This window comes from Pristis pectinata, chromosome 4 (genome assembly GCF_009764475.1).
Source record: "Pristis pectinata isolate sPriPec2 chromosome 4, sPriPec2.1.pri, whole genome shotgun sequence".
NCBI classification, from domain to species: Eukaryota; Metazoa; Chordata; class Chondrichthyes; order Rhinopristiformes; family Pristidae; genus Pristis; species Pristis pectinata.
The window spans coordinates 25,359,869-25,382,354 of NC_067408.1; the positions used below are offsets into that span (position 1 = coordinate 25,359,869).

Sequence of the window (22,486 nt, forward strand, 5' to 3'; positions counted from 1 at the left end):
TAGAGCATGTGTATCTAACTTGTGCAGGGTGATGCAAGAGTTCAGTTTTGAATATGATCGTGTTTTGCCTTTTTCTTAATTTAGCTGTTGACCGATCTATTTCATCGAGCTTGAGTGATGCCAGAGATGCTTTGGTTAATGCTGTGATAGATTCACTTGCTACTTATCGTACAGCTGTTTTAAGCCAGCAGCAGCAACAACAGCCAGGTGTAATTGCTCCCTTCTCATTACGGCTGTTTCCTCTCTATGTGCTAGCTCTACTGAAACAGGTATGGAATATCTTTTTCTTCTAAATACCCATGTTTCTTTCCTGACATTAGATGTCAAAACATTCTTTTTAAACATAACGTACATCAACATCTTTGTGTGGGGCACAAGTAGATTTTATCTAAAACCTGATGGGATACTTTGTGCACGTAAAATATACCTCCTGGAAAACCTAAGTCTTCCATGCATTTGATGCATATGCAAAGAGTTCATTCTGTGTACACCATATGTTTAGCATAGTTCATAGAAAAAAAACACAAGTCTTGCAGGTTCTCTAGGTCTCAAACACTGAAGAATTTGTTTAATGGTGGAGCTGCTTTGGTGTTAATTTCAAAGTCCTCCATGGGGAGTCTGAAATCATTTTGCTGACATCTTTAATCCCTTCCTTCATCCCTCCAACTCGGTTTGTTACAAATCTTAAAATTCAATTAGTTTGGTGCTTGGACACCAGATTGTTATGAAACGCTTAATAGTGCATTCAGCCCTTAATATGAAGTGTCCAAATAGTAGACACCTTCAGGAATTCTGTTCACTGGACTAAATGATCAGTAAATGAAGGCAACTCCCTTGTGAAGTCTAGGACTGCAGCATTCAAATCAGGTGACCCTGAGTTTCACAAGAAATTGAGATACAACCTTTGTAAAGATGCCAAGAGACAATATCAGTCCCAGAGCAGCCGTCAGTTGTGGCAGGGTTTACATGCTATAATGGGCTACAGAATTAAGTCGGCAGCATTGTCAACAACAGCGCATCCCTTCTTGATGAGATTAACGCATTCTATGCACGTTTTGAACAGAAGGGGATTGGTAAGTCACCACCCACCCCAACAACCTCCAATGAACCTGAATCCATGGTCAATGTTGAGGACGTAAGATAGTCTTCCTGAAGAGTGAACCCGCAGAAAGCATCTGGCCTGGATGGTGTCCCTGGTCGTGTCCTTGGATCCTGTGCAGATCAGCTGGCAGGGGTATTTGCCGACATTTTTAACCTCTCCATGCTTCAATCTGAGGTTCCCACCTGCTTTAAGAAGAGCACTGTCATCCCGGTACCTAAGAAAAACAAGGTAATGTGCTTTAATGACTACCGCCTGGTGGCTCTGACATCCACCACCGTGAAGTGCTTCGAGAGGCTGGTCATGGCATGCATTAGCTCCAGCCTCCCAGAGAACCTCGACCTACTCCAATTTGAATACTGTTGAAACAGGTCTACAGTGGATGCCATCTCCCTGGCCCCACACTCATCTCTGGAGAATCTACACAGTAAAAGACACCTACGTTATACTATTGTTTATTGACTACAGCTCCACCTTCAAGACTTTAATTCCAAGCAAACTCATCACCAAACTCAGACCTGGGACTCAACACCTCCCTCTGCAACTGGATCCTTGACTTCTTGACCAACAGACCGCAATCAGTGATGATAGGCAGCAACACCTCCAGCACGATTATTCTCAACACAGATGTCCCATGAGGCTGTGCTCTTGGCCCCCTACTCCCTATATTCTTATGACTGCATGGGCAAATTCTACTTTAACGCCATCTACAAGTTTGCAAATGATACCACTGTAGTGGGCTGTATCTCAAATAATGAGTTGGAGTACAGGAAGGAGATGGAGAGCTTAGTGCCATGGTGTCATGACAACAACCTTTCCTTCAATGTCAGCAAAATCAAAGAAGCTGGTCAATGACTTCAGGAAAGGGGGCGGTGTACATGCACCTGTCTACATCGATGGTGCTGAAGTTGAGAGGGTTGACAGCTTCAAGTTCCTGGGAGTGAACATCACCAACAGCCTGTCCTGGTCCAGCCACATAGCTGCCACAGCTGAGAAAGCTCACCAGTGCCTCTATTTCCTCAGGAGGCTAAAGAAATTTGGCATGTTCCCCTTAACGCGAACCAACTTTTATCGGTGCACCATGGAAAGCATCCTATCTGGATGCATCACAGCTTGGTATGGCAACTGCTCTGCTCGGGACTGCATGAAACTGCAGAAAGTTGTGGACACAGCTCAGTACTTCACGGAAACCAGCATCCCCTCCATGGACTTTATCCATACTTCTCGCTGCCCTGGTAAAGCAGCCAGCATAATCAAAGACCCTACCCACCCTGGATGTTTTCTCTTCTCCCCTCTCCCATCAGGTAGAAGATCCAAAAGCCTGAAAACGCATACAACCAGGCTTAAGGACAGCTTCTATCTTGCTGTTATGAGACTATTGAACGGTTCCCTAGTACGACAAGATTGTCCCTTGACCTCACAATCTCCCTTGTTATGACCTTGCACCTTGTTGTCTGCCTACACTGCAGTTTCTCTGTAGCTGTGACACTTTACTCTGCATTCTTGTTTTGCCTTGTACTACCTCAAAGCACTGTGTAATGAATTGATCTGTCTGAATGGTATGCAAGTTTTTCACTACCTTAGTACAATTGACAATAATATTCCAATTCTAACTACTATTTGCTCCTCCAAAGTTTTAAAGAATATTTTGCAGTGGGAGCTGCTTAGTCTTGGTACTCCAATTTTTTTTTAAAAAAGACATCAAATAATTTGATGAATGCACATTCAAACTATTCCAAAACAGAAAATGGGAATATTATTTATGCAAATACTCATGGAGGTTCTTACAAACTATTATTTTAACCATCATCTCATATTTTCTTCTTGTGCTTCTTGCTTGATTTGGAAATGGATTCATCTCTACATAGAGATGCCAGTTTTAGTACTGCCGGTCTAAGTTTCAACTTTTCATGTGGAAATACTAGCATAATTAGACTTGATTTTACGGACATTGAAGCTAATTTTACTAGAGAGTGTTGAAATGTTGCTTATCAAAATGTATTTTCACTTGTGGTTTTATCCTCCAGCAGTACACGCTTAATGACTTCTCTATATTGCAGAAAGCTTTCAGAACTGGAACTAGCACAAGGCTGGATGACCGTGTGTTTTCCATGTGTGAAGTGAAATACCAACCCGTGTCTTACCTCATCCTCATGATTCATCCAAATCTGTACAGGATTGATAATCTGTCAGATGAGGTAGGCTGCAGTTTGTACTAATTCTTTTGAAGCAGAGTATTAAGTGATTTGATGAACCATTGTTTAATGCATTTTTCTTTTGCAGGGATCCATTAACGTTAATGATAAAACTATACCTCAGCCACCGATTCTTCAACTGTCTGTAGAGAAACTAAATAGGGATGGCGCCTTCTTAATGGATGCTGGTTCTGTAAGTGACTTTGTTATATAAATCGATTTTGGGTCAGCCTGTATTTACAATTTAATTTTATTTCTTATTGTGGTTGATTTTTAGATTTTGATGGTATACCATTTCTTGGAAAAGTACAGACTTCATAGGACCTTCTAATTGAGAGGCTAGGCACTAAATGTAAAAGTGTTTTTGCAGATATACTTCCATTATAGCTTTATTCTGAAAATGCAAACCTCATGTTTGCAGGGGATAAAATGAAATTTTCCTGGACACGTCTGTACATGGCAGAATATTTAGTTGGAATGTTGATGTGTTAAGCAGATTATAATATGTTGTTAAGTATGTTAGGGGTTAGGTGATGTGGTAGGATAATGGAAATAGCCAAATTTAGTGGTGTGAAAAATTGGCCATTCATGTACAATTTCATGAGTGGGTGAGTAACTTTGCTGTTCTGTCAAACTAAGGTGTTTAATTCAACTTTTTATTTGAATGAAAGTATTAATAGAATCTCAAGTTGTTCTTTTAATTTTTCTGTTTGTTGTTTCTAATGTTTGCTTGATCTAAGTTACACAGCCTGTTAGTAACATATTTAACCCCTTGCTATTGTGTATACATATGCTCCATTTACGCATCTTTGCTCTTGATTCCTTTACGCTCTTGCCTACCTAAAAAGCTGTTGATTTAAGTCTTGGCATTTTGATTAGCAAAGTTTCTGTAGCTTTTTGGGAAGAGTTCCATATTTCATGATATGTAAAAAGGATGCTTCAATTCTAAATGCCCTAGTTTAAATTTTATAATGCCTTGTGTTTTGCATTGCACCCATCATTAAAAATAGTTGATCTGTGATGACCTTTACTTTTTAAACACACATTACTTAAGTTGTGCAACTTGAGGGGAATGCAGGGTGGTCTGTGCAGCATGATTTTAATAATTTAATCTTTTAACCCCTGTAATAATTGTAGTGAACTTGTTCCATACCCATGCTATCTCCATCCTCCCTCTACAGCTTTATTTTCTTACAGGCAGTTGTGTTAGGATGCAGAGGGATCAACTTGTATCATTGTATTCCATCACCCAAAATTCCATTTCACTTTTTGATTACTTTGCTGCTTGTCATTCACTTTTAGCACTTGGTCACCAAAATTGCTTCTGTTTTCCTCTCATTCTTTTGGCACATGAGTAAAAACTATTAGCTGAAAACTATATGTCTTTATTTTTCCCTTCTCACTTAACCTGCCAACGTGCCTTTCCTACTTCCCACTACCATCTACGTAACTTACTGTATTTTCCTGCTTAGGGTTGCTGGTAGCCCACTCCTGCTCCAACTTCTTGCATTCCTATGTTTTAAATGGTGAAAAGCTAAGGCCCCAGCACTGATTTGGATATGCAACTGCCTTTTTCTATTTCTATATCTATAGCTTTGACATATTGAATGTAATTTGCACAATAGTAGACAGTTACCAAAGAGGGACTGCATTTAAAAAGTCACTAAACTGGTTCCTGGGATGCTGGCTCTTTTATGAGGAGAGATCGACTGGACTTACCCCTCCTTTATCCAGACTTTAGAAAAATGTGATCTGATTGAAAACATACAATATTTTAAGGGGTGAAATGGATGGTTGCCAGGGAGGTTGTTTGCTCTGGCTGTAGCACCAGGGGGTTTGAGTGTCACAATATGGGATAAGCCATTCAGGACTGGGATGAGGTGAAATTACTTCACACTTAGAATGATGAATCTTTGGAATTCTCTACCTCAGGGCTGTGGACATTATCATTGAGTTCATTCAAAACAGAAGACTGGTAAATTTCTGGATATTAAGGGAACAAAAATGATATGGCATATCATTAACATTGTGGTAAATTGGCCATGATCTTGATCAATATGGAGCAGACTCAAAGGGCCAGGTAGCCCACTCCTGCTCCAACTTCTTGCGTTCCTTTGTTTTAAATGGTGAAAAGCTAAGGCCCCAGCACTGATTTCTGTGAAAATCACTGATGTACTCTCCATATCTCAACTTTCCTTCTACTTCCCAACCAAATACTCACCCATGTCTCAGGGTAACTTCTGAATCTGTGCATTCTTATTTCTGCCACTGATCTTTTCAGGTGCTGTGGGAAACCTTAACTGCCCACCCTGCTAATTATCTGGTCAGAAAGTTCAACTCACCTGGTTAAGACTTGCCACAGATCAGTGCTTATGCTTAATCAGCTCATACTTAGCCACGTTGTTGCTAATAGGTTTTTCCAATTCACCGAAAATGTTTAGTGGTGTTATGCTAGTTTCCTTATCTACTTTGTTTAAAACAGATTAAAAGGCACAATTGATGCATCATAGTTTAGAGGGAATTCTAAATATTGCCAATGAAATTTGGGTAACAGCTGCAGTTTATCCAGATCGCTAATGAAATTAATGATAACATTTTGGCTTTCTTGGTAATTGCTCTTGGTCTGCAGACATTGTTAAAGAAAATGTTGGGTTTTAGTTTGCAGGATTTTCACTTTTATGACTGCAGTTTTAAGTTCTGAGTGTGACTTTAAGTAGATTTTTATTGCTAATCAAGTTGAGAGATGCACTTGCACAAAACAATTCATTGTGGTTAGTTGAAACTATTTTCTGAGATGTACTATGCAATTTTGTTTGCAATTTCCTTGGACAAAGTGTCTCAACTCAAATCTCCTCACTTTGTTGCACAGATGAGATTATTTGCATTTTCTATATAGTCTTTGGCAATTAGCTTTTATTTACTTTGAATATTTAAACTTAAAATTGCTCCAAGCTTATTTAATTAAAGGACGTTTTCAATTGATAATTTAATATATTGTTGGCTTCAATTTTTATCTTTAATGTACGAAGGGCAAAATAAGATCTCCTGTCTTTCAGGCTTTCCTCCTTTGGGTTGGAAAAAATTGTTGCTCGCACTTCATCAGTCAAGTTCTTGGTGCTTCTAATTATGCTTCAATACCACAAAACATGGTAGGTCAAGCATTTTTCTCATACTTTCACAATTTGCCTTTGATTTACAGCAATGAAAATCAAAATAAATAACTACACCTACTTATGTTGACAGTCAACATTGATTTGTGGCTCTAATTTCCTAGATTTAAATTTTTATGAGAATGTCAAAACAACTTATTTTTTCCCACTGGTTTTTGATTATATCAGAATTGTGTCATTGAATGTGAATTTTTTCCCTATTAATAATGTTCATAATTCACTTAAAAAGACACAGCTTCCTGAACTGGATACTGCTGAATCGGAACGTACCAGAGCCTTCCTTTCTTGGTTGCGGGATCAAAGGCCGTTTTACCCTGTACTTCAAGTAGTTAAGTAAGTAATGCAGTTTTCCATACGTGCTGATACTGCAGCACAGAAAAAGACCATTTAGCTAAACAGGTCCAAGCCAATATTGTTTTCCATATCCTTACCACTACAAATAGTTTGTCTTGTATTCTCTATTGGGTTTATTAGTGACTTTTATGACCCCCAGCTCTGTTTCCCTCCAGCAGAAATGTTTTCCATGATTAAAAATAGAATAAAATTAAAAATAGACAGGCATGGTAGTGTAGCGGTTAGTATAACGCTATTACAGTGCCAGCGACCCAGGTTCAATTCCGGCCGCTGTGGTGACACTTGCAAGCTGCCCCCAGAACATCCTACGCAAAGATGCATTTCACTGTGTTTCAATATACATGTGACTAATAAAGAAATTTTATCTTAAATGCTGGAAATAAAGAACGGGTTAGAAAGTATCGCTGGTCAGAGAAACATTTCAGGTCGATAACCCTTCATCAGAACCTGGAAATTTAGAAAACTGGTTGTGTTTAAACTGCAGGGAAGGGAGGTTCAGAACAAAGAATGTAGGATGGAGATCAAAAGAACATGTCATACATTGGTGTTGACAAAGAGATGGTGATGAAGGTTTGTTAATGCAGCACATCTTTCTGGAGGAGATGTAAATAGAGGGAGAACAGAAGGGAGAGGGAAAGAAGCTTTACCCGCAACTGAGAGAGAGAGAACATTAATAGTTGCTGGAAATCTAAAAGGAGAATGCTGGAAAAGGTAGCATCTGTGGAGAAAACTTAGCACTAATGCCCCAGGCTGTTGACCATCCCTCTGCCCCCTCCTTACTCCCCATCCCCGCCCCAGCAACTGGTTGATTCCAGTACAAACTGGAAGGCTGTTATGAAATTGTTGAAGGCAGTGTTCGGCCCTGAAGTCTGAAGCAAGTCTGGATGGGTGTTGCACCTAACACATTCTGGTGGTGGATAACTGGCGAAGAGGGAGAATGGATGTGCATCCAACCTAAATTTGCCTAGTAGATATTTGCATGTGTTCTCATCATGGATCATCTGGTTAGTGTTTGGTGTCAAAATTTGGCTTGCCCATTTATCCCAGTTCCGAGATGTCAGCACCAGTTACTACATTTGTAATACTCCTCTGGAGACTCAGTAGAGCAGTTAGAAATGCTTGGACCATACTACAGTTCCATCAGACCCTGCAGTTAAATTTTACAATTTTTAGTTCAGCACTCATGTAGAATAGATTATTTGGGAACAAGTAACTTGGCCACAACACTTCCAATTTCCGCTACAAAGTTGAGACCTCTAATCTCCTTTTACATTTTCTGTCTCTCTGGCCACAGAATAGACTGGATTTCTTCTCCCAGTAGGAAAGCCTTGGAATCCTATTTGGAAGTGGACTTGAGTCTTAAGTTTTAAGTTGAATTTTAAGTGTTGACATTGACTTATTTGAATATTTTTATTCGTAACATTCAAAAGAGAATTGGACAATTTACTAGAGAGAGTGTGTTTACAGAGTTAAGTGAAAGTATGACTAATTATATAACTGTACTAAAGAGCAAGGGAGGACCTAGTGGCTATCGAAAGAGCAACGCTCAGCCTTTTAAGGTACAAGTGTTATCTGGCATTGGAGTTAGGTTAATAGTAGAGAGGTAGCATGTCATCAACCTATGTTAGGAACACTGGGGATTTTTTCCAGAATCACCCATGCTTCAGACTTAAAGGTAAATGAACAAATTGTGTTAACTTGTGCCAATGTTTTCAATAATTCATCGGTGTACCTAAGATAGGTATTTGTTAAATGCAGAGTTTTGAAATAATGCAGAAAGAAATTTCTCATAGCTGATGCATTGAATATTTTGGTGAAGGGGAATAATCGGTGATACGGAGGAAGCATGTTCGCTTTGTTTGGAAGTGAGTGCTCTGAGGAATGGAATTTTCCTTTGCATTTGTATTATCAATAAGCTACTCTCAAGAAGACGATAAAAGTAGCTCTGTGCCCTGTATCATTTCTTTTACACAGAAGCATCTTTTTGTTGTATTTGTGATGTTCACAATTCCCACTTCAGAGTAACTGAAAATTCAACAAGTTTACATTTTCAAAAGGAACAATTCTGGGCAATATTCGTAGAATGCATTTTAATGCTATACACTGCATATATCCCTTACACTTCTACTGCACTTTTGATTCAGTGTCGTTGATTTGGAATTCCTAAAATTATCAAACAAAGCAAAACTGAATCGTGCTGCAGTTTAGTGTTCAAATCCCAATTTTATGGAGGTTGAATCATTTAAAAATACATAGTTATTTTCATTTTTGTGCACATATATGTACTTGCATTGTGTTACTACCAGAACAGCAGATAAGCTAAGTGAACCAAAAACTGCTGGATGTTGTTCTTGTTCTTCTGATATTAGTTTCTTTAGATTTTCTCCAGTCACTTGTTCCAGTGGTTTAGAAACAATAAACATTTATCAGATTAGTGACCCAAATTGAACTTTTTTGCGTGAATTTTTTGCAATTTTCATAACTGTTTTTTTTCGTTCTTTCCATGTTATAGGGATGAGACTCCTGTTAAGACTAGTTTCCTACAGAATATGATTGAAGATAGAACAGAATCAGCATTGTCTTATTATGAATTCCTACTTCATGTACAACAACAAGTGAATAAGTGATCCACAGAAGAAATGCATGCTTCAGTTGTGTGGAGATGGCTCTTGTTGGTACAAGGAAGTACCAGTATTTATATATGCTTAATGAAATAATTAAATATTGGTATCCTTGTAAATCACATTCTAGCTTTCATTGAGGCAGTCTACATTTTCTGCACAGTGTGGAAACATTTAATAGATGGATCACAAATATAAATAGAACTAAGCCATTTTATGTTAATAGCATTTGAAGATTTACCTAGTAAAACTTAGCTACATATAGTTGTGAAAACCGAGGTTCTGTTCATGATTTGGGTTTCTACTGTTGGGAGTGTGGAACTGTTTTTAAATACCACACTGAGTAATAGCATGGTTTAAATATTCTCTTTGTAAAAGCTGTGGAAACTAGAGGAAGTCATCACGATGTAGAGTTTGGTGTAAATTCTGATTTCAAATCAAGCAATGGTTGAATGTCTGTTCCTCCCTCAAAGATGAGACATAATATACAGAGATGCTTGTAAAGAATTCAAATATGTAACAATGGAATTTTATCACTTAACTGTATATGTGCTCTTCACAGCTGGCAACTTAGAGATCGGGCAGACTTGAAGTCATTGTTTGTAATCATATGTGCTGATAAAGCAGTTTTTAGACTTTGGGCTTAACGTTATAACATTTGCTTCTCCTGTATCATTACATCCGGTCTTGAAACCGCTAGGTATGATTACATTCAGTGTAACATTATCCTAAATTGGTATATTTTTCTAGTTTCTCCTGCTTTTTTTACTAGGAAAATACAGATTTATGCAAAAGTGACTTATTTATGTAATTCACAACATATGGTAAAGTGTGATTTATATTGATGTTGCTGTATTGCTAATATTATCACATCTTTGTGCTTGGAGTATCATGTGCGTCACCTTTTTAAATTTGTCTTGATACTTAAGTTTGAATGATCCTAATGCTAATAGGCAGAGATTGTAACATTACCTGCCATGTCTGATATTTCTACTTGAATAGAACAAACACTTTTGAAATCATTGGAACGTGTGTATTTTGCAGACAGGCTTTTTATTACAGAATTGTTTAAATTAGTGAACAAAATTAATGCTGCAAAACCTCCTGTAACAGTATCTGGGACCACAAATATCAATTTGAAAGTCCATACACTATGAAATGTAATCTGTAAATAGTAAATTGCATTTTGTAAAGTAGTGTATAAAATTGTAACAAATTAAATGCTAATTCTCTAAAGTGTCTAATATTGAGAACTTGATTGTTGATGTGTTCAGCAATTTAGATGTTTCTTGAGAAGGGATGAAATTTTGAGTGCAGAGGAGAATATAATCTTTCACTCACCAGTTTGCTTTTAATCTTTAAAAAAAATTATTGAACAAAAGGGCCATTTGTAATGGATTTGAGGAATTTTTTTTGTGGGAGGTGAATGTGGGAGAGAACTTGCAGTGAAGGATCATGAGAACCATTCAATGCACTGCCTAATTTGCTGGTGACTGAAGAATGCCAGGTGACAAAAGTGGAAAAAGAAAATGTTCAGACCATATGTTCCTGGTATTGAAATGGCTCACAAGATTGTAACTACATCCAGACATGCCTAATTAATAGTTTTCTGACCAGCTGTTCTCCAAATAAACACATGTATCAGATTGGAGTAAAATGCCACCAGGGATCTTTTGTCTTTCTGAACAGTTTTGTATATTGAGTGGATTAACACAACACTGGGAGCAATTACTTTACTCTGGCAAGATGTGTCACAAATTTAACCTTGATAATTGAGAGCAACAGAAAGTGTTGGGCTACTAATGGGAAAGTTGGATTTCTGTGGCTTAAGATTTGAACTGAAATGGTAAAAGTCCATTTCATGTATTCAGGATTGTTTTTGATTCCAGAGGAAAAATTTTAGTGCAGCTGTAGCATTTATGTTGCAGGGAATTGAGACTTGATACTTAACAATGCTTATTATTCTCATAGAATGAAGTCATGCTTCAGAGTTTAAATTTGCCATTGAGATTTGATATGTGACTCTTTTATGGAAATTCCCCCTATACAACAATACATGAAGTCCACATTTAATTGAGCCAAGTTATGTGGAAAAACTGACTGAGATTTGAACTTTTGAGTACACTACTTTAAAAAGAGCATTCTAGGATCTTTTTGAATAGGAATTGCTCAACAGATCTGGGCATGTCCTGAGAACTGAATTAAGTACCTTTCCTATGGGCTACATGATCTAACGTGCTTGAGGGAGCTCTTCATACAAAATTTTATTTACTAAAGTAACCCATTTTTTGGGAAACATTAACTTGCTAACTGTTAATAAATTATCAATTGTGTCCACCTTTTAATTGTGCTTCAGCATTTCGTTCAATTGATTTGATCACTATATTGCTGCTATATTTTACAGATTTGAGGAGGGTTAGATTTCAGGATCTTTTGGTAGGGAGATGTTACTTTTACCAACTAAAGATGTAATTTTTATTTTAATCTGTTAGCTGTTAATGTATTTTAAAATAATAAGCAATACAATTATCTGAAAAGTTATAGGTTTTTTTGCACTTGGTGATAGATTCATCAGTTGTCATTGAGGGGAGTGCGTAAGAAATCTTTCCTGTTTTAATGCCACAATAGAGAGACCTGTAAATGACTTGTGATGTTTTGTCCCTTAGTTCTTAACTACACCCAATGATTCTACCTTCTCTCCTTAGCAAAGGACATTATCTCCAATCTTTGTATCCTTTTCTTATGAGGGCAAGCCCCTCCTTTTCCATCTATTTACATGTCAAGTGCCCTGGAATATTTGAGTCCTGACTCTGGTCACCATGGAACTATATCTCTGTAAAGGTTTCCACGTATTTGCATGTAATGTGCATCAAGGACCACCTTGTGTTTTACAGAAACATGTCAAGTGTACAAATGGGATTTAAATGACTATTGCATAATGCTGAAAAGCTTGTGTAGAATTTCTAGGTCATTATATCTGATTACTGTAAGTAATTCCTTGGGCTACTCCTGTAACATTTCATTGTTACCCATTGGTTTGGTGTCAGTTCTATATTTAAGAGGGTATCAGTTATACTTGAAAGATATTGAGTGGAGTTATGGGATTGGATTAGGATAATACTGAGTCAATGGGATTCCTGTAACACTAATTGCCCATTGGGGTTAGAGCAGATAGAACAGCGTTCATGGATACAGTGCGATTTTTGGCTTAAAAATTATTATTTTTAAGCTCTGTAGAATCTACATGAATTTAACATTTATCAAAAGTTGGGTTGATTTTCATCATCGGAGGCACATTTTTTAAAAATCTTCTTTGGGATCCTTGCACTGAAAATCATGGTGATAGATATTGTAGTAGGAATGGTTCATAGAAATGGTGCATAGAATATTGAGCAAAGTATGAAGTACTTAAGTTTTAAGATGACAGGTAATGATTTGCAGCATTACTCAGATTTAAGCATGCAAGTGATGGGCTGATAGTACCAAGAATGAAATGCTTGACTTCATTATCCAATGTAAGGATGTGGCTTCTGAGGTTTGTTAGCCTAGTTTCAGCATTATTTCCTTTATAAGCAAATGGGCCATCTTAACTCCATTTTGTGATATTGGTATTTTAATGGTGTTACTACATACTGTACACATTCAATGATTGTTTTGAAATCATCTCAAGTAGTTAATGGATGATACAGATAAATTTGAATTCCAGTAGGATTCATTACTGGAAGTGTACAATTGAAATTTGTTATCATTGTTAAGCTTGTGCAGAATCTTGTTCTGAACATGGTCTCAATATCTGTATCTATATTCTAGAAAGGATTTCTTAGAATAATCTACAACTGAGAGCTTGCAGCTGCCCAGAAAAGATTAGAGACTGGGATTCTTGTGGATAAACAAGAGGTCTTGGAGGTTGAGAGAATACAAAACAGCAAGTGGAGGGTATGTTTCTACTTGTGAGCAAAACCACTAATGTTGATAACATTGCTACTATAGGACCACGGGGTGATCATTTATAGCATTGGAAGCTTACTAATTATAAATTTACTCTTGAATTCCCTACTGGACTAATCTGTGTGCAATGAGAAAGGAATGGAAGAAAATAGTGCTGAAGTTACATGAAGTTTGTGTGGTGTATAAGCACAAATATAAACATGTTGGGCAGAATGGCCTTCAGCTGTTTAAATGTATAGTGATACTTGAAGGATATTACCATACGTTTAGAACAAGAAACGTTTCTGAAAAGAGAAACATTTAATGGGGAATGGTGGTAATTCTGCTGCAAGCTGCCTGAATTCACTGGTCACCTGTCTTTGGGGTATGGTTTTTCTTGCATTGTATCTCTATGTTCAGTCAGTGGCACAGCTCCCAGCTGATAAGAGAGGCTCTATAGTGGTGGCAGGTTATGCTCACAGAATGGTCCTGACAGCCAGTTAGGTTCTGACCCATGCTCACAGGCTGTCAAAGCTGTTGTTCAAATTGAATATTTGTGAACTCATTGGCATTCATAAACGACTCGTTTCAAGGTATTATATGTCGAAATACATTTAGAGTTGGTCCAGCCAAGATTCTGTACAAGTTCAACATGGCAGTTCTACTTTTCAACTGTAAACCTCTGGGTAATGAATCCTATTGGGATACTTGAGTATATTGTCCACTGTTAATACACAAATTATTAATTCAAATTATTAACAAATAATACACAGAGGACTTGTAGCCATAGGGTGAATGTGCAAGCTCCACACAGGGACTCCAGGATCAAACCTGGGTCCCTGGGGTTGAGAGTCAGTGGCGCTAACTTACTCTGCCATTGTGCCACCCATTTGGGTGATTTTTTCCAGTTGGGATATCACAGCATGTATAAGATACAACTTCAGCATTTGAGTTGGCTTTGAACACACAACAAATTACAGATTTCAATCTCATTCCAAGTTGCTGGGTAGAAAATGAGGTTAATAATTTTGCTGAGGTGGATGGTTTTAACTTGCCCTTTTGTCCGTAAGGAGAGTTTTGGAGCGGGAGCTTTGAAAAGAGGTGAGTCTTTGCGTGTGCTTATGAGTTTAACCTTGCAAGAGTTTAAAAGAGGCATATTTGCAAATTGTAATAGTTGATTTGGCCAATTAACAGCAGCCAATAAAAGGAAGGTAGGTATAAGCAGACGTTTGGAGTGGGATTGTTGGAGTGGGCCAGGGTTAGAGTGGAGCACTTGAGGCTTTGGTGAGAGGAGGCAGAAGCTAAGGTAAGTCTCCAGTAAGTTTCTTTCTTTGATTGTTTTTTTCTTTAGTGCCAGGCTAGAGTAGTTAGAATGGGTCTGTGATGTGTTCATCTTGTGAGATGTGGGAGCTCTGGGAGACCTCCAGTCTCCCTGATAACTACATCTGCACGAGGTGCATCCAGCTGCAGCTTCTTAGAGACAGTGTTAAGGAACTGGAGTTGCAGCTGGATGACCTTTGGCTCCTATGGGAGAACGAGGAGTTAATAGATGAGAGCTGCAGGGAGGCAGTCGCTCCTGAGTTGCAGGAGGCAGGTAGCTGGATGACTGTCAGGAGAATAGGCAGGTAGTGCAGAGTGCACCTGTGGCCATTCACCTGAATAACAGGTATACCGCTTTGGATACTGCTGGGGATGACCTACCAGGGGAAAGCTGCAGTGACCGGGTCTCTGGCACTGAGCCTGGTTGTGTGGCGCAGAAGGGAAGGGGGCAGAAGAGGAGACCAGTAGTAATGCGGTGGGGGTGGGGGGCAGACAGGAGATTCTGTGGATGTGAGAATCCTGGATGGTATGTTGCCTCCTGGGTGCCAGGGTCAGGGACATCTCTGGGTTCACAGCATTCTGAAGGGGGAGGGCAAACAGCCAGAAGCCGTGGTACATATTGGTACCAATGACATGGGTAGGAAAAGAGATGAGATCCTGAAGAGGGAATATAGGGAGCCAGGTAGGAAGCTGAAAAACAGGACCTCAAGGGTAGTAATCTCTGGATTGCTGCCTGTGCCATGTGCCAGTGAGGAGAGTAAGCATAAGTTGGTTTGGCAGATGAATGTGTGGCTGAGGAGCTGAGGCAGGGTTTCAGATTTGTGGATCATTGGGATCTCTTCTGGGGAAGGTACGATCTGTACAAAGGGGACGGGTTGCACCTGAACTGGAGGGAGACCAATATTTTTGTGGACAGGTTGCTAGAGCTGTCGGGAAAGAGTTTTTAAACTAGTTTGGCAGGGGGATAGGAACCCAAGCGATTGGTCAGGTTGGTGCATTTAGTGTGCAAGTAGATGCAGCATGTAGAAAGACTGAGGAAGGATAGGCAGTTGAAAGGGCAAAGTTGCAGGCAGTTGGATAGGCTGAAGTGTGTGTCTAATGCAAGAAGTATCGAACAAGGGTGATGAACCTTGAGCATGGGTAATTACATGGAATTATGACATCATGGACATTACAGAGACGGCTGTCGCAAGGGCAAGAATGGCTGCTGGATATTCTGGGGTTTAGCTGTTTCAAAAGGGACAGAGATGGAGGTAAAAGAGGTGGGGGAGTGACTTGCTGATCAGGGAGAGTATCACTGATCAGCAAGTCACTCCCCCACCGGTAGAAAGGGAGGATGTCCTGGAGGGATCATCTACTGAGTGAGTGTGGGTGGATGTCTGAAACAGGAAGGGAGCGATCACTCTATTGGGAGTATTCTACAGACCACCCCCCCCCCCCCCCCCCAAAATAGCAGAGACACTGAGGAGCAGATCAGGAGGTAGATTTGGGAAAGGTGCAAAAATAACAGGGTTGTTATCATGGGTGATTTCAACTTCCCTAGTATTGATTGGCACCTCCTTAGTGTAAAGGGGATAGATGGGGCAGAGTTTGTTTGGTGTGTCCAGGAAGGATTCCTGACACAGTATGTGGAGAGGCCATACTGGACCTGGTACTAGGCAATGACCCTGATCAGGTTTCAGATCTTGGTGGGATAGCATTTTGGAGACAGTGACCACAACTCCCTGACCTATGCCAAAGCCTTGGAGAGGGATAGGAGCAGATGATAAGGGGAAGTATTTAACTGGGGGGGGGGGGAATTATGATGCTATTAGGCAGGAATTTGGGAGTGTAAATTGGGAACAGATGTTCTTGGGGAAGTGCACAATGGAAATATGGAGGTTGTTTAGGGAGTACTTGCATGGTGTTCTGCATAGGTTTGTCCCATTGAGGCAGGGTAAGGATGGTAGAGTGAAGGAACCATGGTTGACAAGAGACAGAATGTCTTTTCAAGAGGAAGAAAGAAGCTTATCTAAGATTTAGAAAGCAAGGATCAGACAGGCCTCTGAAGAGTTAAAAGGTAGCCAGGAAGGAACTTAAGAATGGATTTAGGAAAGTTAGAAGGAGGCACGAGAAGGCCATGCTGAGTAGGATTAAGAAAAACCCCAAGGCGTTCTATGCATATGTGAAGAATAGGAGGATGACTAGAGTGAGGGTAGGATCGATCAGGAATAAAAGAAATGTGCCTGGAGTCAGAAGAGGTAGGGGAGGTCCTTAATGAATACTTTTGCTTCAGTATTCACCAATGAGAGAGACCTTGATATTTGTGAGGATGGCATACAGGCTGATATGCTAGAGCATGTCGATATGAGGAAAGAGGATGAGCTGGAACTTTTGAAAAACATTAGGATAGATAAGTCACCGGGGCTGGATGGGATATATCCAAGGTTCTACAGGAAGTGAGGGAAGAGATTGCTGTACCTGCGGCGATGATCTTTACTCCTTGTAGCCTGTGAGGATGCAGTGCCAGGTGATTGGAGAGTGGCAAATGTTCCTTTGTTCAAGATGGGGAGTAGGGGTAACCCTGGGAATTGCAGGCCAGTGAGTCTTACTTCAGCAGTGGGCAAATTACTGCAGAAGATTCTTAGAAATAGGATTTATGGGCATTTGGAGAAGCAAGAGGCTGATTAGGGACAGTCAGCATGGCTTTGTGAGGGGCAGGTCGTGCCTCAGAGCCTGACTGAATTCTTTGAGGATGTGATAAAGCACATTGAAGGTAGAGCAGTGGATGTGGTGTACGTGGATTTTATTAAGGCGTTTGATAAGGTTCCTCATAGAAAGTTCATTCAGGAAGTCAGGAGGCATGGGATCCAGGGAAACTTGGCCGTGTGGATTCAGAACCGACTCGCCATAGAAGACGGAGGCTGGTTGTAGATGGAGCGTATTCTGCCTGGAGGTCGGTGACCAGTGATGTTCTGCAGGGATCTGTTCTGGGACCCCCACTCTTTGTGATTTTTATAAATGACTTGGATGAGGATGTGGAAGGGTGGGTTAGTAAATTTTCAGATGAGACAAAGGTTGGTGGTGTTGTGGATAGCGTAGAAGGTTGCAGTAGGTTACAACAGGGCACTGATGGGATGCAGAGCTGGGCTGAGAAGTGGCAGATGGCTTTCAACATGGTGAAGTGATACACTTTAGAAGATCAAATTTGAAGGCAGAATACAAGGTTAATGGCAGGACTCTTAGCAGTGTGGAGGAACAGCGATCTTTGGGTCCACTCAAGGTTGCTGTGCAGGTCGATAGGGTTGTTGAGAAGGGGTATGGTGTGTTGGCCTTCATTAGTTAGTGTATTGCGTTCAAGAGTGGCCAGGTAATGTTGCAGCTCCATAAAACTCTGGTTAGACAAGACGGAGTATTGTTCAGTTCTGGTCGCCTCATTATAGGAAGGATGTGGAAGCTTTAGAGGGTGTAGAGGAGATTTACTAGCATGCTGCCTGGATTGGAGAGCATGTCTTATGAGGATAGGTTGAGCAAGCTTGGGCTTTTCTCTTTGGAGCGAAGGAGGATGAGAGGTGACTTGATAGAGGTGTACAAGATGATAAGAGGCAAAGATTGAGTGGACAGCCAAAGACTTTTTTCCCCAGGGCAAAAATGGCTAACACGAGGGGGCATAATTTTAAGGTGATTGGAGGAAGATATGGGGGGGATGTCAGGTAAGTTTTTTTTTTGCACAGTGGTGGGTGCATTGGAATGCACTGCAGGCAGAGGTGGTGGAGGCAGATACATTAGGGACATTTAAGAGACTCTTAGCCCTCCATTTTTCTAACATTCATGTGCCTATGTGGGAGGGAAGGGTTAGATAGATCCTTAGAGTAGGATAAAATGTCGGCACAACATCAAAAGGCCTGTACTGTGCTGTAATGTTCTATAAGAGGGATTCTTAAGTTCATCTTTACTTAGTCTGAATGGCATGTGCTTAAAACTAAATGCTGAAAATGAGTATTTTCCATTTCACTTTGAACAAATGAAAAAAAAAGACCTACAAACATTTTTTGAATGTGCCCAGGGAGTTCTCTGCCATCATCCTGGTAGCAGTGTATATTCCACCCCTGGCAAATGTCAAGCTGATACACTAGAGGAGCCACAACAGTCACAAGACGATGCACCCTGATGTGTTCCTGATAGCTTGAAGTCTCTGACCAACTACCACCAACGTATCATCTGCAGAACCAGAGGAGCCAATGCACTCGATCACTGTTACACTTACTGTGCCATCCCCCACCCGCACTTTGGCAAGTCCGATCACCTGGCTATACTTCTACTCCAGGAACATAGGCAGAGACTGAGGACTGCAAAGGTATGGTCAAGGGAGGCGGGGGAGCATTTACAAGGCTATTTTGAATCAGTGGACTGGACCATATTTGGGGATTTATCTGCAGATCTGAATGAACACGCTACGGCCATCACCAACTTCATCAAGACCTGCGTGGATGAGTGTGTGCCTTCGAGAACATACCGAGTTTTCCCAAGCCAGAAGCCCTGGGTGAACCAGGAGATTCGCAGTCTGCTGAAGGCTAGATCTGTGGTGTTCAAGACCAGCAATCCAGAATCTTATAAGAAGTCCATGTACGACCTACGGAAGCCAAAGTCAGTGTGGATCGGTAACAACATCTCCTCACTGACAATCAACACAGGCATCCCTCAAGGATGTGTGCTTAGCCCACTGCTCTACTCACTCTACATTCATGACTGTGTGGCCAAACACAGCTCAAACACCACTTATAAATTCACCGATGACACCACTGTTGTTGGTAGAATCTCAGATGGCGACAAGGAAGTGTACAGGAGTAAGAGAGTGGCTGATTGAGTGGTGTCACCACAACAACCTCACACAGTGTCAGCAAGACCAAGAAATTAATTGTGGACTTCAGGAAGAGGAAGTCGGGAGAGTACACCAGTCCTCATGGAGGAGTCAGTGGTGGAAAGGGTGAAAAGCTTCAAGTTCCTGGGCATCAACATCTCGGAGGAGCTATCCTGGGCCCAATACATTGACGCAATCATGAGAAGGCACGCCAGCAGCTCTGCTTCGAGGCTGCAGAGGGTTGTAGACTCAGCCAGCTCCATCACAGGCACAACCCTCCCCACTGTTGAGCACATCTGCAAAAGTGGGAGCCTGAAGCCCACACTCAGCAACTTGGCGACGGTTTCTTCCCCTCCGCCATCAGATTTCTGAATGGTCCATGAACACTACCTTGTTATTCCCTTTATTTGCACTATTTATTTTGTAATTTATAGTAATTTTATGTCTTTCTACTATGCTGCTGCTGCAAAACAACAAATCTCATGACGTATAACTCAGTGATAATAAACCTGATTCTAATTGAACAGTGCAGTTTTGCTAGTGACCAGAACACTGTAATAATGTATTAAGCCACAAGAGGGTGTAGTCTACTTTATTTAATAGTTTAAAGTGTGTGAGGATCTTGAATTATGGGCTTGTAGATGTTGAGAAGCATTGTTGCAGCACAAAGAATCTTCGATATGCACCACAACAATAGTGCAATAAATGGATTCCCTTTTTTTTAAAAAAGTGGACTGGATATTAATTTGCAAGCACTGGAGACGTCACAAATGGATAGAGCTCTATAGATATTTTATCACCTCTGTAACATTAGTGTATATAGACTAGGAAAATCAATGTCTGGATAGATATAGAATTGCATATAATTATGCTTATACAAGAAATTCTAAGCACCATTTTAACTCCAGCCCCATGAATTTAACTCCAAAACTAATTGAGCTAACATGTAGATGAAACCTTCATTTTTCAGCACAGATGCTGCTTGACCCACTGAGTTCTTCCAGCAGATTGTTTGTTGCTCCAGATTTCAGCATCTGCAGTCTCTTGTGTCTCCTTCATTCTTGTCAGTTGCTTAAAGAACTGGACAAACTTTGGCAGGACATTCATAGTGGTGCTGTGATTTCATTCATAAATTATTACCAATTTTATTCTGACATTATCATGCTGCCTATTCTGCTCTGACCTAGGGCTCCTGCATGCTTCTAAAGAAGCTCAATACAGGTTCAAGGACAGCAGCTCATCTTCTGACCAGGCACATTATTAACTCAGTACAGAGTTCAACAATTTCACACAATCTTCATTTCTGGCATTTTCTGTTTTTTATTTCAGTTTCTAACATCTGAAATACTATTATAAATTCAAAAGTGATTTCCTTTTTTTTACAGTAACTCCAGAGTACTACAACCCTATTTCACCTAGAACCATCATTCTTTATCCATTTAATCCATCCATCCTATCACAGACTTTCACTTTTGTTCTCTCCTCCCTGCGCCCTTTTTCTGTATCTTAGTATCTGATTATCATTAACAGGTTATTGACCTGAAAGGTTGTCCAGAATTTGTGCAAAGTTCCCAGGCTCATTGCTGACCTTTGAAAAGTATTTGGACTTAATGTCATTACTGCAAATGCAATTTGATGTCTGGAAACAATTCCATTCCATTCCTTGCAGGAGGACCTGGGCATCAAAAAACCCTTCCATAGTATAATGGGATCACGATGAGAGAGTAAACTATAATCCTATATTGTACCAAGTACAGACCCATTAGAAAATTGGTCTGGAGAATAGTTCTAAAAGAAAAGTGTAATCCCTGAATATATTTCTTCCCACTCTCCACTTCCTCCTGTCTGGAAATGCCTTTTTTCTCAATCTCTCATAAGGTCGTTCCTGATATCTGGAATTCAACAATTATTGGAATTCACATGAAATGCAGTGTTTTTCCAATGCAATGAGTATGGCATTGCAAGGAAATTGAGACCTATGATAAATCTATTGAACTAAGAGTGTTAATAATCAATCAATCTGTACATTGTAATTTTGCTTGCATGAGTTCCATAATACTACTACTAGGTTCTTTCAAAATACTTAAACATTTTTGGAGCTCTACAGCTATAGGTCCAGGTTTGTATGAGAAAGTATAAAAAATACCAGTTTATTATCATAGATCAGATTTACTCCATGTTCCATTGTTGATAGTGAAGAGAGGAGTTGAAAAATAAATAGGCAAATTATGCCTAGATTATCCAGTTCATTATCCAGTTGTTTAGGGAACTGCAAGCAGAAAAAAGTTCTCCTTTGTAGTTTTATTTTATTGCCAATTAGACAGACATTAGTTTAGGTCATTGATTAAATAGTGAAGTGTTTGATTGCATAGAATTATGTATCAATTTTTTTGGATATTGCATTTGCAAATTCTATCTGCAAAACACCAGAATCGTTGAGTAGAACCTCAATCACACACAAAATCAAGTTACACTGGTGCTATGCAAGGAACCCTGCCAAAGCATCCTTCAAAGAAAAAGATCTGCAATTATAAACAATTTTCTCTTGAGTAAGATATAGGATACCTGCCCCTATTATCATTGGTGAGCTTTGTATGAATGAAGCTTCAAGCAAATTCATTGAATAGAAATTTTATCAATGACAGGTAAGACTGTGCGCATGACCCACATATATTTATAAAGCCAGTTTATATCTATGATAATTACATCAAGTATCAATCAAATCTGTGAATATTATTTTTATGATGTAATTTACCTGCAAAGATGTTATCCTATATTAAAACAGTTTTTTTTAAACTGTGACATCTCTCCTAGAAGCTTTTAGGTAACTGTTGAATGATGCCGCTCAGAAGGAACAAACCCACCATCTCACGAATCAGTCTGGTGAACCTTCACTGCACTTGCTTCGCTGCAAGTGTATCCTTCCTTAGGAACAGAGAACTATACTGCAGGCGTGATCT

At 39.8% G+C, this 22,486-nt stretch overlaps 1 protein-coding gene across 1 annotated transcript in view; it reads left to right on the forward strand.

Annotated features, from left to right (window-relative positions):
• The window catches only part of sec24a (SEC24 homolog A, COPII coat complex component), a 50,146-nt gene extending 39,471 nt beyond the window's left edge, over positions 1 to 10,675 (forward strand). The window contains exons 18-23 of the mRNA XM_052014364.1: positions 85 to 269; positions 3,160 to 3,297; positions 3,383 to 3,487; positions 6,351 to 6,443; positions 6,694 to 6,797; positions 9,331 to 10,675. Coding sequence (XP_051870324.1) covers positions 85 to 269; positions 3,160 to 3,297; positions 3,383 to 3,487; positions 6,351 to 6,443; positions 6,694 to 6,797; positions 9,331 to 9,445 — 740 coding nt within the window. The 3' untranslated portion in view covers positions 9,446 to 10,675. The remainder of the gene's footprint in view (positions 1 to 84; positions 270 to 3,159; positions 3,298 to 3,382; positions 3,488 to 6,350; positions 6,444 to 6,693; positions 6,798 to 9,330) is intronic.
• The last annotated feature ends 11,811 nt before the right edge of the window (positions 10,676 to 22,486 follow it).